This window comes from Heliangelus exortis, chromosome 3 (assembly GCF_036169615.1).
Source record: "Heliangelus exortis chromosome 3, bHelExo1.hap1, whole genome shotgun sequence".
NCBI lineage: Eukaryota > Metazoa > Chordata > Aves > Apodiformes > Trochilidae > Heliangelus > Heliangelus exortis.
The window spans coordinates 84,889,201-84,904,101 of NC_092424.1; the positions used below are offsets into that span (position 1 = coordinate 84,889,201).

At 38.1% G+C, this 14,901-nt stretch overlaps 1 protein-coding gene across 2 annotated transcripts in view; it reads right to left on the reverse strand.

Moving 5' to 3' along the window:
* Positions 1–14,901, reverse strand: part of KCNQ5 (potassium voltage-gated channel subfamily Q member 5) — a 274,997-nt gene that overhangs the window by 6,307 nt on the left and 253,789 nt on the right. For both annotated transcript variants that reach the window (XM_071741555.1, XM_071741554.1), the window contains 2 exons: positions 8,761–8,869; positions 629–760 (listed from right to left, as the gene is read on the reverse strand). In XM_071741555.1, coding sequence (XP_071597656.1) covers positions 629–760; positions 8,761–8,869 — 241 coding nt within the window. The remainder of the gene's footprint in view (positions 1–628; positions 761–8,760; positions 8,870–14,901) is intronic.

The window sequence follows — 14,901 nt, forward strand, 5'->3', positions numbered from 1 at the left end:
ATGGTGAGAGCAGGTGTCCACTCCAGCAGCCTGGTGCTGGGGGGTAACAGAAGTACCCTCAGCTCTCCTGTCCTAACAGCAGCATCAAGTCCTGGGAAACTTGTCAGTTTGAAGCAGGAAGCTCAGCCCTGATGCTGGTAATGAAACACATGATAAAATGTTGTTTCGTGGTTTTTTTCCTCTCTAAATTATTATCTCTGGAAATCTAAAACATAAAAGCTACACAAATATCATAATAGTTTCCAATTTCTTTTATGTGAGCAGAGAAAGTCTGGGTTTGGAGAGAGGCAGTTCTCAAGGTTGACCTCATTCTTTTGGAAACCTACTGACTGAATTCCTTGTTTGTGGATGGACTTTGCAGATTACCTTTTCTATTGTTGCAATAGAAATTTTGGAATGGATTGGAATAGAGATATTGTTCCATTTTCTGGGGACAACATAGATACATGGGGTTTTGCTTGTTTTTACCCACAATGTAATTTCAGGCTCAGCTGTGTAAACAGAAAGAGGCTGGTCTCTCTTTGCCAATGGATGGCAATTTGTACCCAAACATAGGAATGTTAGATGTTAAAAGTGTTCATTATGCAGCCAAGGACACAAGAAGTTGCAGAAATTATCCTTTCCTTACCGTGACTGAAGACTCTTAATCCTGCACAACATGTCTAGATGGCCTGCTGAATACTGTTCAATGACATCTTTAACATCATATGGACGAAGTGTTTCCTTAAACTTTCTCTTTGCAACATGAAATTTCATAATTCTGTGGGGAAAAAGCATTTCAAAGGTTAATCTTTCAACAGTTGTGAAACAATACAACACATTTCACAGACAAAATTTGGCAGCTATTTTTAAAATGGATGATAGTTTCAATAAAGCTTGTGCAAGTCAACTTTTCTCTTTAGAGGATTGCTTTTTTAAGTACAAATGTGTGGGCACAAATGCATTGTAGCTATCCCTCTGAACTGGAAGAGACACCAGGTAACACTATTTTAGAGGGCAGAGTTTAGTTTATCTTTAAACACTTATTTCCTTACACTAGGTGTCTGATTTGAAAGGCTTAACCAAACCTGGGATTAGTCCCACTGGTCTGACTGATCCTATAAACTACATTTGTGCTTATTTTCCATCTGTCTTTGTTAGAGGAAAACTTTCTTTACCAAATCGATCACATGAGCATAAAAAATAGTATTCTTTATCTGGTGTTCATTTTAAGTTCTTTGCTTTCCGTGTTGTAAAAAAACCCAAACAATATTATGCACCAAATAAATTTTTAATAATTTTTAATTTTTAATTAATGTGGGGATTAGTCCCACTGGTCTGACTGAGATAACCTATAAACTACATTTGTGCTTATGCTCCATCTGTACCAAATTCTGTACCAAATTGAACACATGAGCATAAATAATAGTATTCTTTATCTGCTGCTCATTTTAAGTTCTTTGCTTTCCATGTTGTAAAAAAAACCCAAAATATTATGCACCCAATAAATTTTTAATAATTTTTAATTTTTGATCAATGTTTGGGTCTAAGTATTAGTTTTTAATTTATTTTAATGATTTAAGATCAAACTTTGCAGGCTAAGAAGAAGTTTTCATGTTTGTTTCATGCTGAAATCTGTGGGAATTATTGTTTAATTAGCATTGGTGATATTTTTCCTTGAATTTTTATGCAAAATTCTAAGCACCAGGTTACAGTAAAGACACAAAATTGATGGAGTATGTTTTAATGTGAGAATTGTAACAGCTTCAGTAAAGCTTATGTGAATATGTAATGTCCACTGAGTAGATCTTCTTAGAACAAAAAAGCTTGATATTAAATTGCAAATTTTAAAGAATAAAAATGACAAATCTGGGAAGTCAATGACAGTGAGCCTATTCTCCAGATCAGCTGCTAAAACCTACACTTGTCCTGGGTTCCATGAGAACTTCAGAAGAGCTGATGGAAGAGCTGGGACTGAAGCCCAGGCATCAGGTGTGTTGGCCATCCTGGTCTGAGTTACAGAGTTTATGGTTCCACATTAGGGCCAAACTGCTGACATTTGCTATCTATTGCAATTTAAAAAGCAGAGGCAGAAAATTGGTGTCCTATTCCAAGTTGCAATATTTCATGCTAATACAGCCTCTCTGTGCCTATTAGTGTTTAGTAGCTGTAAGACAATGATGGTAAAAACCAAAACATGGCTCTCTGTGATTAAAATAGATAGGTAATGTTTTAGTGGAATTTAGAAAAAACATATGTTTTTACCGTTAGGACAAACATTGTGATAATAAGTATGTAGTGTCAGATTATAGTATTTATGTAACCTCTACTGTTTTCTGTACTATATGTAAATGTTCTTCCAAATAGTATCAGCCTTTTCCCACAGTGCTTAGACTGCTAATATTTCCCATTCTGGTGACTTCCAGATAAAAATGAGATTGCATGTCAGTGCTATAGAGCTTGAAGTATGATTCTGATTATAGAAATTAAAGATGGAAAAGGCATGGTAGGGGTAGTCCATCACTGTGACAGTCCAAGACTGATCCACACAGCTTAAATGTGTCAGGAGATGGATGCACTTTCCTCTTTTCCTTTGTCAAACAGTTCTACAGCTGATGCCTTTCAGCACCTTTTGTAATCTTAAGGCCTCTGAAGCTGGGATGCAGAAATTTTTTTCTTTTAGCTGTCAAATGATGCCAAGATGCTATGTTCATGATAGTCTGGCAATATAGACCATCTCATGGAATCTCTTTTTTATTCAGAGTTCAAGGAATAAGTGATGCAGATGGCATACAAGAAAGTGTAGTTCTTTTGCTATTATTCTCTCTGCTCCGGTGGTCACAATTTTTTACTTCACACTCTTGATAAAGTAAAAATATGAAACTCTAGAAAGAAAAGCAGAGCCAGAGGATTGGTAATGTAACTGAAGAAACCTGTATTTTCCACAGCTGAGTGATTTTACAAGAGACGAGAAAGAAGATTAGTTTTTGTTAACAGCCTTAATCAATACTTAATCAATGTGCCCAAAAGTCTTAATTACTGCTTTGTAGCTTTATAGCAGGTTTTTTTTGTTATCAAGGCAGTATGTTCATTATGTTCAGAAGCCAAACACAGGACTGAAAGTATCATGACTATAACAGTGAGGTGTAATTTAATAGTTCTGGTTTAGCTCAAGTTATGCCATCTTAATTAAATTCATCAGGGTTTGGAAAAGACCCCTATTGGTTAGTTCTTTTTGCTTTGATTATATGAAATTTCACAAAAAATGTGAGAAGAAAAAACAACTGGCATTTTAAAGGCCTCAAAGCTAATTAAGAAAAATAAAACCTAAATTCTTTCAGTGATGGAGCCTACCCACTGCTTTAGAGCTATTGAATTTAGTTGATTCACCATAGTTATTTATTATCATTTTTGAAAAGTAAGTTATCTTTCTATATCTTGGAGTAACTATGAAATTGAACTTGGTAGACTTGAGCTCCTGAGAGATTGTTACAACTACATAAAACATCCTCAAAAGCAGTAGTTGAATTGTGGACAGAAAAGCTTTGAGCTTCCTTCATTTGTGCTAAAAACAATAGTTAAATTAAATTAAATTGAATTAAAATTTAAATTCGATAAAAACGACGGGTTGAGTTATGCGGGCACAGGTGGGCAACCCACCCGGATAAAAAACTCATGAAACTGAGCACGAAGAGATTCATACCCCAGGTATCTGCAGCACCGGCAGAAAGAGGAGGATCAGAGCCCCACATCTCGGTCTTTTCCAGTCATTACCACCAGGGGGCAAACCAGACTCATCAGAAACCGAACCGAGTCGCCGCTGGCAAATGCTGAACCGATGGTACTGCCCAAATGGCAGTAACCGAGAGCAAGAATTAACCCGAAAGAACAAAGCGTGTAGTCCCCATGATTTTTAAAAAACATTATTTGTGTTCTTAAGTCACTGTATGACGTGTAGTAAGGTGGTATTTTAAAATTCGAATCTAATGTGATAGGCAAAACACAGTTGGAAAGATACTCAGGTTACAAGATCAGCCACAAAAAGGAGCCTATTGCAATGATGCAGCTAGAGAAAAGCAGAAAAAAGGAATTTTTTTTTGTTGGATTAGACTAATATATCAAAGTTCTTTGTAGTTAATGTCTAAATCACACGTCCCACTAATCTGTACATGGCCTGGTAATTTGTAGAAAGTTAGAGGTCAAATATCACCTTTGTCTTTCTGACCCCTAGCAGCCAGAAGCAGCATCCATTTCATTTAACTTTCGTCAAAGGCATGATCAGCACTGAGGCAGAATTGCAGTGTTTTCTGACTGTGCAGCTTGTATCTCTTTCTTGGCATTTAATTTCCATTCATGTTGCCTCTCACAGTATTAAAAACTATTCTGCTTGTCATTAGTGCACTTTACTGAGACTGGCACTGAGTCAGAACATCTCTAATCCTTTGTGCAGCCCTGTTGTACTCATTATTTTTCTCAATCTCTGTCTTGTCTGTCTTGTCACTATCTCAGGAAGAAGTGGAGCTTCTTTCTACTGGGATTTGGGTAAACTCACGCATGGTTCTTGAATTAAAGATTAAAAGACAGGTGGGTTGTGTTGCCCATAGATGGATGATGTGCCCACAGGCTGTTTGCTTGCTTACTACTTGTTCCTCTGTGCCTCCACCCCTAGATTTCCAAATAGCCCCTATTTCTGGTAAACTGTGATCTGCAGATCAGGGTCTACCACAGAGACCAAGAGGCAAAGGAGTCTGAGAGACAGTTCCACTATGTGTGGGGTGTGTGGGTCTATTTTGTCACCCCTCTTGGTCCTGACCTGGACTAACCCATCCCCTAGGAGCCAGAGATGCTGTTTCCTCCCAAGCACAGGGCTGTCACAGCCAAAGATATCTAAGGGCCTTGCCTAGACTCAGAAGACCTGAGCAGCAAACATCCAGTGTGTCTGGATTTAAAAGAAAGAGAGGATTCTGAACATTATGAACAAATTCATAATGGCTGCTACAATACAGTTATAGATGTAGCAGAAACATTTCAAAGACTGAACATAAATGGCAAATAGTATTTTCTTTCTTTGGCTACAAAATATGTATGAGTATTCAACTCTACAGCTTATCAGCTCAAGAATTCTCAAATTTCATTACATTTAGCTACATTTATTATTATTATTATAATTTATTATTAACAAGAAATGAAAATATATCTATGCAATCACTAGAATTAAAGAGAGAAAAACCTAGGTCAGCAAGTTCATCTTCCTGACATTGCAGTAATTTCCTACTGTATCTTTGTTTAGGCTTCTCAAATCTGATTTGGTATTCCATAAATAGTAAAATAATTCAACAATTTCCATTGTGGAGAGTATTAGAAAATCTAGTGCCTCTTGCTCTGAAAAATGATCAGAGATACTGCAGTATATGGAAACACAGTATCCTCATCTTCTTCTTATTCTCTTTTAGAGAGACAGCTGGAAAGTGCCATAAGCTTTTGTAGTCTCCAGGAACTCTGAAGGATATTAATGGCTTTTTGTTCACAACGAGACCAGGGCTTTTTGAGTAGTGCTACAAACCCTGCTGGCACAAAGACTCAGGGTACCACTGGCAGGAACTGCTTTGTGCACTGCTCTGAACCCAGCTGGGATGGTGAGGAGCAGGACTGATGCTGGCCTGGCCCAAGGCACACTGTGGAGCACAACATATTTTCACCATGATACTCATCAGTTCTATACTTACTCAACACTTTGTAAAAGCATCAAGCAGCTTTTCCTGCTTTCCCTACTGCCTCTTTACTGAAAGAGGTTGTAGTAAAGAGAAGGGAGGGGGGAAAGGGGTAGGAGGTGCAGCACAAGAGATGGGATGTGGAAGACTCAGCTTTGGGGGCTTTGAGAGGAGGCTGTTAGTTTGACTTGCATGGACAGGTTAGCCCAGTGGGTCTTCAGCAGTGCTAATTGGGATTCTTAATTTTGTAAAGGGCTAATAAATACATTAAGAACTTTTTCAGGGAAGGGCCAATTACTCCATCTCCTATTTGACCAAACTTCAAAATGGAAGTTTGCAGGTTTATTTGTTTAAAATGAAGAAGTTGTCTTAAAGCATCAAGTAGTTTAGGGGAAAAAATGAAAATAAGCAAGGTCAAAACTGAAGCAGTACACTCTGAAATTATCAAAATTAAAGATTATAAATAAACAAGAATTTGTCTTTTGCTATTTCCAGCCTGAGAGCAACCAGCAAACTCTTGGCTCCTTTCACAGAAAAAAAACAAACCCATTTCTTCTTGATTCCAAAACTGAGATACTCTACCTCTGTCAACCTACAGGTATGAATTAATTTTGCCAATTTCTTTTTTTCCCCAAGACAAAAGGACCGTTTGTGTCATTGTAAAACAATTTGTACCTAGGTCTAAGCAGGAAAAAAAGAATTACTCTCCTTTATTGCAGCTTTTCAAGGTGATGTAGCCAGAATGGATTAAATGGGCTTACACCGGGGGTCTTTTGAACAATGCCTTGCAAAGCTCTTCAAATACCTTCTGTCTTCACCTGCTCCTGTATACCAGCAAGAAAGGAAAAACAGCCCACCCCTCCCCCACTGCCTTTGCAATTCAAAGCCCTTGCTAAAAACAAACTTCAAAATGAGGCACAGAGTTTCCATATAGGCAGATGTTATCATCTTGGAATTCTACAGTTACTATATAGTGTCTCAGATCCTTCTTCAGATGCTTGCATAGATCCCAGTGTAGTCAGGTAACAGATACCCTGAATAATCAGAAAGAGGAGTATCAGCTACCTGATGAACTGAATTATCAGTCCCTTGATTTTGAGAGATTAAAGTATAGCCTTTAACAGAACTCTGAAGACCATTCCATATTGCTGCTTCACAAATGTCAAATAAAGTTACGTTTCTGAAGCAAGATGCATGTGCTGCTTGCAATCTAGTGGAACACCAGCATTTTCAGGGAGACATGGAAGAGATTTGTGGCTGATTACAACTGGAGACGCACAATTGTTATTCCCAGCTTCAGTGGTGAAATGAGCTGGGTTTTGGTAAGCCAAGTGAGCAGAGTGAATGTTGGAGATAATCTAAATAGTTGACTCATATCAGTTAAATCATATGTGTATGAAACAATGAAACTGCATCTTTGCTCTTCTTATTAGAACATTTCTGTGGATTTCACTGTGCAGAAAGTTTGCCAGCTAGGTCCTTCACATATGTTTACTTTCCCTTTGAACAGATAATTACCAAGAAAATCAAGAAAAGGAAGCAGGTGATGCATTAAACAATCCAGTGGTGCCTTTGAGACCAAGCTCCGTCAATTTAGTATTGAAGTGGAATTTGGACAGTGTTAGGAACAAGATGACAGATGACCAGTGGCATCTCTTGCCAGTACAGTGCTAAGGTGCAATTCTTGGAGCCAAAAGTCAACTGTTCTGTTTAAAATGCAACAATACAGACAAGGATCTTTGGCACCACAGCCAACAAATTATGCTGATTGTTCCTAATTTGAGCATTTTCCATTTGGAGGAATAGGTCTGCCTTATAGAAGGGTGTCCACTGTATAGATTTCTGTCTGCTGATGAAATACTGCTGGCAAGAGGTGATTTTCTGTGGTGACATTTGAGATGCCAGTTGCAGTGGCTGTGGACACAGACCTGGTATCTGACACGTCCTGTGAGGTCATTTCCAAGCAGGTTGGAAAAATGGCTGGAACAGACATCTGCAAATGATCTGTCAAGCTGTCTGTGCAAGCAGAAAAGTATTAGAAACAGCCTTAGCCCTCTATCTGTCTTCACTGGCAATCAGTGGAAAAGGGGAGGAAAATACAAGTCCATGGGTTATCACTTTATGAAAATACTTGAAAAAGAGCTTGAGTTCCTTCTTGCCATAGTGCTGAGAGAACTCAGGCAAGACTCTCCCTGCAGGAAAGCATCATCTTTCCATAGGGCTTTGCAAAAATTCCCTGTGGCTGCTGCCTGCCTGCAGAAAGGGTGTCAGACACTGATGTGACCATGCTGCAGAGCTGAGCCCATGGAGTGACCCCCCAGCAGTAACCTCGTGTTTTCTGTCAGCAGGGAGGGAGTGACAGAGATCTTCTGGCTTGTCAGTGTGATCCTTATGGTGGGGATCTGACTTGTCAGGATTTGCACTTCAAAATATTCAGGAAGATGAAGAGTCTTGGCAGTCTCAGCAGGGTGAATGCTAAGTTTAAGCTTTCACGACAGGTAATTTTATAAGGTTCAATGCAGTTTGCTACTTTCTTGGAAAAGAGGGAGAGTATTAGTCTTAAATTATTTGGGTTATATTTAATTCAATGAATAGTGAGAGGCAAGCCTTTGCACAATTGAATGAATGCAATTATCCTGCAGTTACCAGAAAAAGTCAAGATAAAAGTTGTATGACAGACAGTTTCAGGAATACAGAAATGCAATCAAAACCTAAACTTCTAAAGAAAAGAATTTTTCCAGTCAAGGTGATATACATTCAGTAAAATTACATCAAACTGGATTACAGGAAATATAGTGGAAGCCAGCATTCATTACTCTCTTTTCTGAATCAAATCCTCTAACTTTTTTAGACATTGAACAGCTGTCGACAGAACATATAAAACATTTAGACTGATAAATAAAATATTGATAAAAGTAAGCACAAATAAGCCATATTGGCATTAGTTGTGTAACAAATATATTCATGTAATAAATTCAACTAACTACCATTTTATTAACCAATATGTAGTTAATTACTAATTTAATGAAAAAAATCTCAAATGTTTATTCATTTAGGAGTTTTTACTCACCTGATTGCTCTGATGACAGTTTTAAGAGCAGGGGTGAGATCTTCTACTGACACATCACACTGGCACCCTTTATCATCATAAACGTCATCTGTTCCAAGGCTGGTGTCAGCTGCAAAATAATGACAGACTAAACAAATAGCATTTAAAAATCTCTTCCTTAGTGCATTCTAGCCACTCGCACAGTGGTTCTGGAAAAATAAGGGTTACAAATCAAATAAGACAGAGCCTTATCAGTTTACAGACTGTATGATGCACTTACGTGTCTGTGCTTGTGTCATAAAAGGCCTGGGTAGTCCCCAGTGCAAACAGGAAAGGTTAGGAAGGAAGAAAGGGCTGTTATTTTTCACATTAATACTTTAGTACCAGCATGTCCTGATGTCTCACTGTTTGTTATCACTTCTCTGTCTTAAGGGAAAGTGGTGAGCTAACAAATGTAATGACAGAATCAAAAGATGCTTAAGTTATACTAATTTCTTTTTTTTAATCACTATGGCTCAACCTGACATTGAAGACAATGGGGAAGATCCATTTCCTTTACTAGGGAGGCTGTGGAATGATCCAATGATTTATTACGGGTGAAAATAAACAAAGTACCATTCTGCCAGGAATTTAATAGAGAATGACATCCACTGTGGATCAACTGCCATCTTAAACCTCAGAGCCACATAGATATTTCAGCCTTCCTTTGCAATAGGGGCTTAACCCAAGTTACTGTATTTATTTTCCTGAAAAAAAAGGATCCTCCACCCTTTCCTAACATCACCTCTGCAGTTACTATTTGAGAACTACCCAGAAATTTCAGAAGTGCCCTGTGTACCCCAATACAGGGGAACACAGGGGTCGATGTATGAAGAAGAATTTTTATAAACTTAAAATGGGCTGGAGTGGGAACAGAGCAAGAAGGGAAAGGTCATGTCACAAAGGCACATACAGCCTGTCTTGACACAGGAGATACAGGAAACCTGTTTTGAGAGTAGATGTTTTTCCTCCCAAACCATCTCTCTCCACCTGCACAAAGTCCAAGCGCCCAGGTGAAGAATTTCACTCAAGTTCAGTATGTTTCAAGTGTGTGTCTCTGCTTCATAAAATACAGAGTGTAAAATGAAATAGTGATGTGCAGCCTAGAGAAAAAATGATGGGATTCAGTAACTCTCAATAACAGATGAGATTTCTTTCCAGTCCTATGTCCCTATCTATATTCATGCTGTTGTTTAAAACATAGGCTTAGTCATTGAGAAATACGGCGAATAAACCACTTCAAGGGCTCTTATGATAACCAAATTCGAGGCACAGACACAAATGACTGCAGGACTTTTTTTTGCAAGTTCCTTTTTCACAAAGACTACAAATTAAAGATGAAAAATCAGTCAGAAGTGCTTGGAGTTTTCATGGTACCTTTAAAATCTGATAGGAATTCTATCCGAAAACAAACAGCGTTGTACTAGGCTGCATCTTTACAAACTGGTATTGCTGCATTGTTGTTTTCACAGATTTAATATTTGGCCATAATAGTTTATTTTGATGACTCTGACTAGTTCACTGTCCTGAAGAATATCTTTTCTTCTTTGTTGCTGAACTGGTACATCCATGAGAAACAACTACTGTAGCTCAGAAGAGCAGGAGGTTTTATCTTTGACAGACCAACTTAATATAGAAAGAAAGAGGGTTTGTAGCCAACTTAATGATGTCTTCAAGTACACATGAAAAAATTAAATTCAACCTTAAAAAAAAATCAGTTAAACATGGTAAAATCACAATTTTCATACAAAACTTTGAAATTCCCTTTCCATGCTATTACTGTAAGTTGCACCTACAGTGATGGCTACTGCTTTTTTTCTCACACTCTTTCACAAGTTTTGCTGCTGACTTGGCTTATCTTATAGATAAAATAAATATCTCTCCACCTATCCTGCCTAACTAACATTTGGATCCTTGCCCAAAAATGTAATTAGGTAAAACAAGCTATGTAATTAGTTTGATAGCTATATACACTACCTATAACTCTATCTTGGAAGGAGCTATGTGTTCCACAACACTAACTTTACAGGTGTCATATCTGATCAGCCAGTTACTTCTCCCGGTGCTAAAATCACCTCCCAGCTCATTTTTAAGTGCCATAGTAAAACCAGAGCTTTTTACTGGCATTTCCAGAGGTTCTCTAAAGTTTTAATCTACTCAGTTATTCCAGTATAAATTAGGAATAACTCTGCTATGGTCGCAAGAGCTACAGCCATGTAAACTCAGTGAAACAAGAGACTCCAACTTGGAAGTTTAAAATAAACATGTTTCTAAATGGTTCTCTCACTGATACGGTTCCTGGGTTGTTTGCCAAGTCATTAATAAAAAGGCTTCCTTAACACAGTATATCCTTGCAGAAGTGTTTTGAGAACAATGTGGTGCAATTATATTATTCCATGTTGCTCACATGTGGATACAAAAATCAGCAAGAACTTTAGACAGATGCTGAAAAATTCTTATAAATTTAAGCCAGCTTTAAGAAGAGATACCGCTCCTATAATTTCCTTCATTATGGCAGGCACTCGGTACCACATGTCAATAAAACTTGTGAAAAGCTATAAACCTTGTTTGATTCATATGGAAAACATTCATGTTTCTTTATAATACTGAGCAGACTTGGGAAAAAGTTTGGGAAATACAGAGTAACAATTTGGAAAAAAAAAAAATCCAGCTTAAACCCCCCCCCCCCTGAAATCAAAGTTCACATTCTGATGATTTTTTCCACTGGAATCTCATGTTTTGCACAACATAGTTATGAGGTGAGATGTACTTGTATTGCTTCTGTCCCTCTCGAGTTCATCCTCGAGGTTGAGGCCACGTTGGGGCCAGTTTGGCTGGTTTAGCAGCTCCAGATGTTAAAAAATCTCTGCCCATTCCCAGACAGGGCTGAGCTACAGCCTCTGATAAGCCCCGCTCCATGCTGCTGCCTGTTCCCAGAGAGTTTTCCCCATCGTTAACTGGGGCAGGTGGACCCTCCAGTGCCAGCTCATGCCTAGCCCAGGACACATCTGCTTCTTCATCCTTCCCCATGACCTTTGGCCACATCTCCTGCTCTTCACTGGGGTGGCTGAGCATGGTCCAAGTGGGCTCCAAAGGCAGCCTTGGGCAGCAGCCACTCTACGGGAGTTCAGCCACTCTGCCAGGCATTCCCAGGGTAAGCACAGATCCTTCATTTTCTCCAGGAGCCTCTGTCAACAGCAAAACAGGCCTTGGGCAGCTCACAAATCTAGTCTTGAGGATGGCCAAAGTGTCCAGAAACAAATTGTCCAAAAAAACATTCCCCTTTTTCTAGTACCAGAGTCTTTACAATTCAGGATATGTTTTGATCCTAAATGTCAGACTGGAAGGTATTTATTTCACAACTGATGAAGCATCTGCCTTTAATCTTTGACACTGTTTACTTTGGCCTAATGTCTTGTCTTTGCCACTTTATAATTTCTTCCTCTTTCTTCCTTTAGAGCAGTCTTTGATTTAATCACACAACAATTCATCAATTACTAAGAAACAGAAGAGAAGCATGCAAAAGTTATTAGAATCAACTTGATATTTGCATGTTTGTCAGGCTACTTATGCATTCATCATGCAAACTCCAGTCATTTATGATCAACCCAAATGAATGGGCTAAAAATTGCACTGTTCTGAAACACTGTATGTCACAAAAAAAAAATTTATGACTTTGTAACTGCAGTTCATATGGCTCTGTGCAGGTTACGTACAAAGCTTGGTTTATTATTTCTGTAAATATCATGTGTCCTTTCTTAGAAGTGTTTTCTGTTGTTTAATAACATGCACTGGTGTTGGGAAAACTGTGACAATACTCTGATCATAGCTCCATGCTTTTTTTTTCCCCCCTCAAATATTATTCTAAGTACAAACTCATGTTCATGCAGCTCATGCAAATTCTCTTTATTAAAATACAATGTCTCAGCCTAGTGTCTTGGTTTAAATTTGTTTCACAGAACTTCTCACCTCTACACAAACTCTCATTATTTTCCTGTTTGTTGAACCATGAATACAAATTCCCTTCACTACCTCTAGAAGTGATTTTCTTTCTAATTTTCCTTTGCTGTAAACCATCCATAAGCTGATTCTCTTTCAGTAGAGAGTTCACATAAATTGTTTTACCGTGATTGCTCGCTAAGGTCCATAGGAAAAATTAACTGAAAAAACCACAATGCTAAGTGGGATGGAACTTAATTGCATGCTTAATGATAAGAATGCCCAAAGCTTCCCCAAAGAGGGAAAGGCAGCAGCCCATGTTTACATGCTTTCCAGAGCAGAGGCCAGGAAAGGGAGGCCCAAGGGAGTGAATCATGTATTTATTTCCTTGATCATTGAAAAAAAAAAAAAGAAGAAAAGGCTTTCTTCTAATCATGAAAGAAGGAAGGAGGCAGGAAAAGTAAACTTTCATGATAAACCCTTCACACTACTTGCTTAATATTTGTCTAGAAAATAACACAAAAATCTCTGTCAGTACACAACACTATTCAAGCAGCGGAAGTCAGAAATAGTGAATAAGAGAGACAACATCTGAAAACATAGCTTACAGGGAGCTTTTATGAAATGGTTGCCATTTCTATGCTGGAAACCAGTTTCTCAGGAAAGGAAGGAAACCAGTGCCCACTGGAAGGAGGAGAACTTCTGTATGAGCTTGTAGAAACTCCCTTTCCCTTCTGTATAACCTGAGTCTCTACCCGGCTGACAGTACCCATGAGGGCTGCAGTAGTGTTGTATGCATAGCCCAGTTCTCTCTCCCTTGTTTTTCTCCTGAAAAAGGAAAAACTTGCCAGACAGGGAAGAGAAGAGAATATCGGAACTGAAACTCCGTAGCTGTGGTGCCGTATGAAGCTGAATGTCATGAAGAGTATCCCTAACAGCATTTTATATGTGTAAGCATTTCTAAAAAAAGCTCAGATGTCACTAAAATGGATGAACACTGGTGGAACATTTTTCATGTACTCTGGGTATAATTATCTAGCCTTCTTTCTTTGTAAGTGCAATTTTTTAAGGTCAGAAACCTAATTTATATCAGTTATCATATAATGCAGGCAAGTTACAAATGTCTAAAATTCTAGCATTCCCTTCTAACAACTTTCAATTATCTGTAGTTATTATTTAACTTCTCAGAAATTTTCTGCACTGGCAATATTTCACGGAACAGCTCCCACTATTTAATTAAAAAGTGCTTTTTTTTTTTTTGAGTCATGATATGGAGAACCAGGAGACTTTCTAAAAATAACTCACTATACACACAATAATTGTGCAGTTAAAATGGCTGATCATATTATAAATAGTGGCACATTAGCCAGCAAGTTTAGATGTCCATGTGAGGGAAGTAAGAAAGAAAAATGCTATGGGACTCTGAACACATGATTCTAGTACATTTTTAGATTATTTTATATATACCATATACAAGAAGTTAAAAGTAAAAGAAATTGCAGCTATATATGATAACTGTGAACTAACAAGCTAAATGTCACACCTAACTCACTGTCTCTTTGCAAGGCCTTGTAGTACATGTCAGTTGACATAACGTCTGATATTCCATAAGGTTTACAGAGGTCCTGCATCCTGGGAGATTGCCAGGATGTTGTTTGAAGGAGAAGGTGGCAGTGGACAAAGGGAGAGATGAGGACAGCAGCTTTTTTACATAGCCACAGCAGAGTCCTGTATTTAAAAAAGCTAAGAAGGATTTAACCAACAATATTCCTCAGATGTTTTAGATGAAGTTGTCTGAAATCAATGCAAATCAGATTTCTGTGGTGGTCTGCTGCTGTCCCTTATGGAGTTGAACTTTTTAATCATTCACCTGTGACCACTAAGTAAGGGTTCAGTCCAGTGAGCAACAGTGCACAGCAAATTCCTCAAGATAGTTCATAAAGAGACTAAATTACAGACTCACATGGCCAGGACCCTGGTTGGAATAAACTAAAATAATGCCTCAGAACCAATGGCCTGTACTTATCTACACAAACCAGAAAAATTACTTGGATAGTAGATCAGAACACCAGATTATTTTTAGAAGATTTTCCTAATTAATTACAGTGACAACAGTAATAAACGAGACCTCTATCATCAAGTTAAACAATCACAAGAAAATAAATCTACCACCTATCACAGATT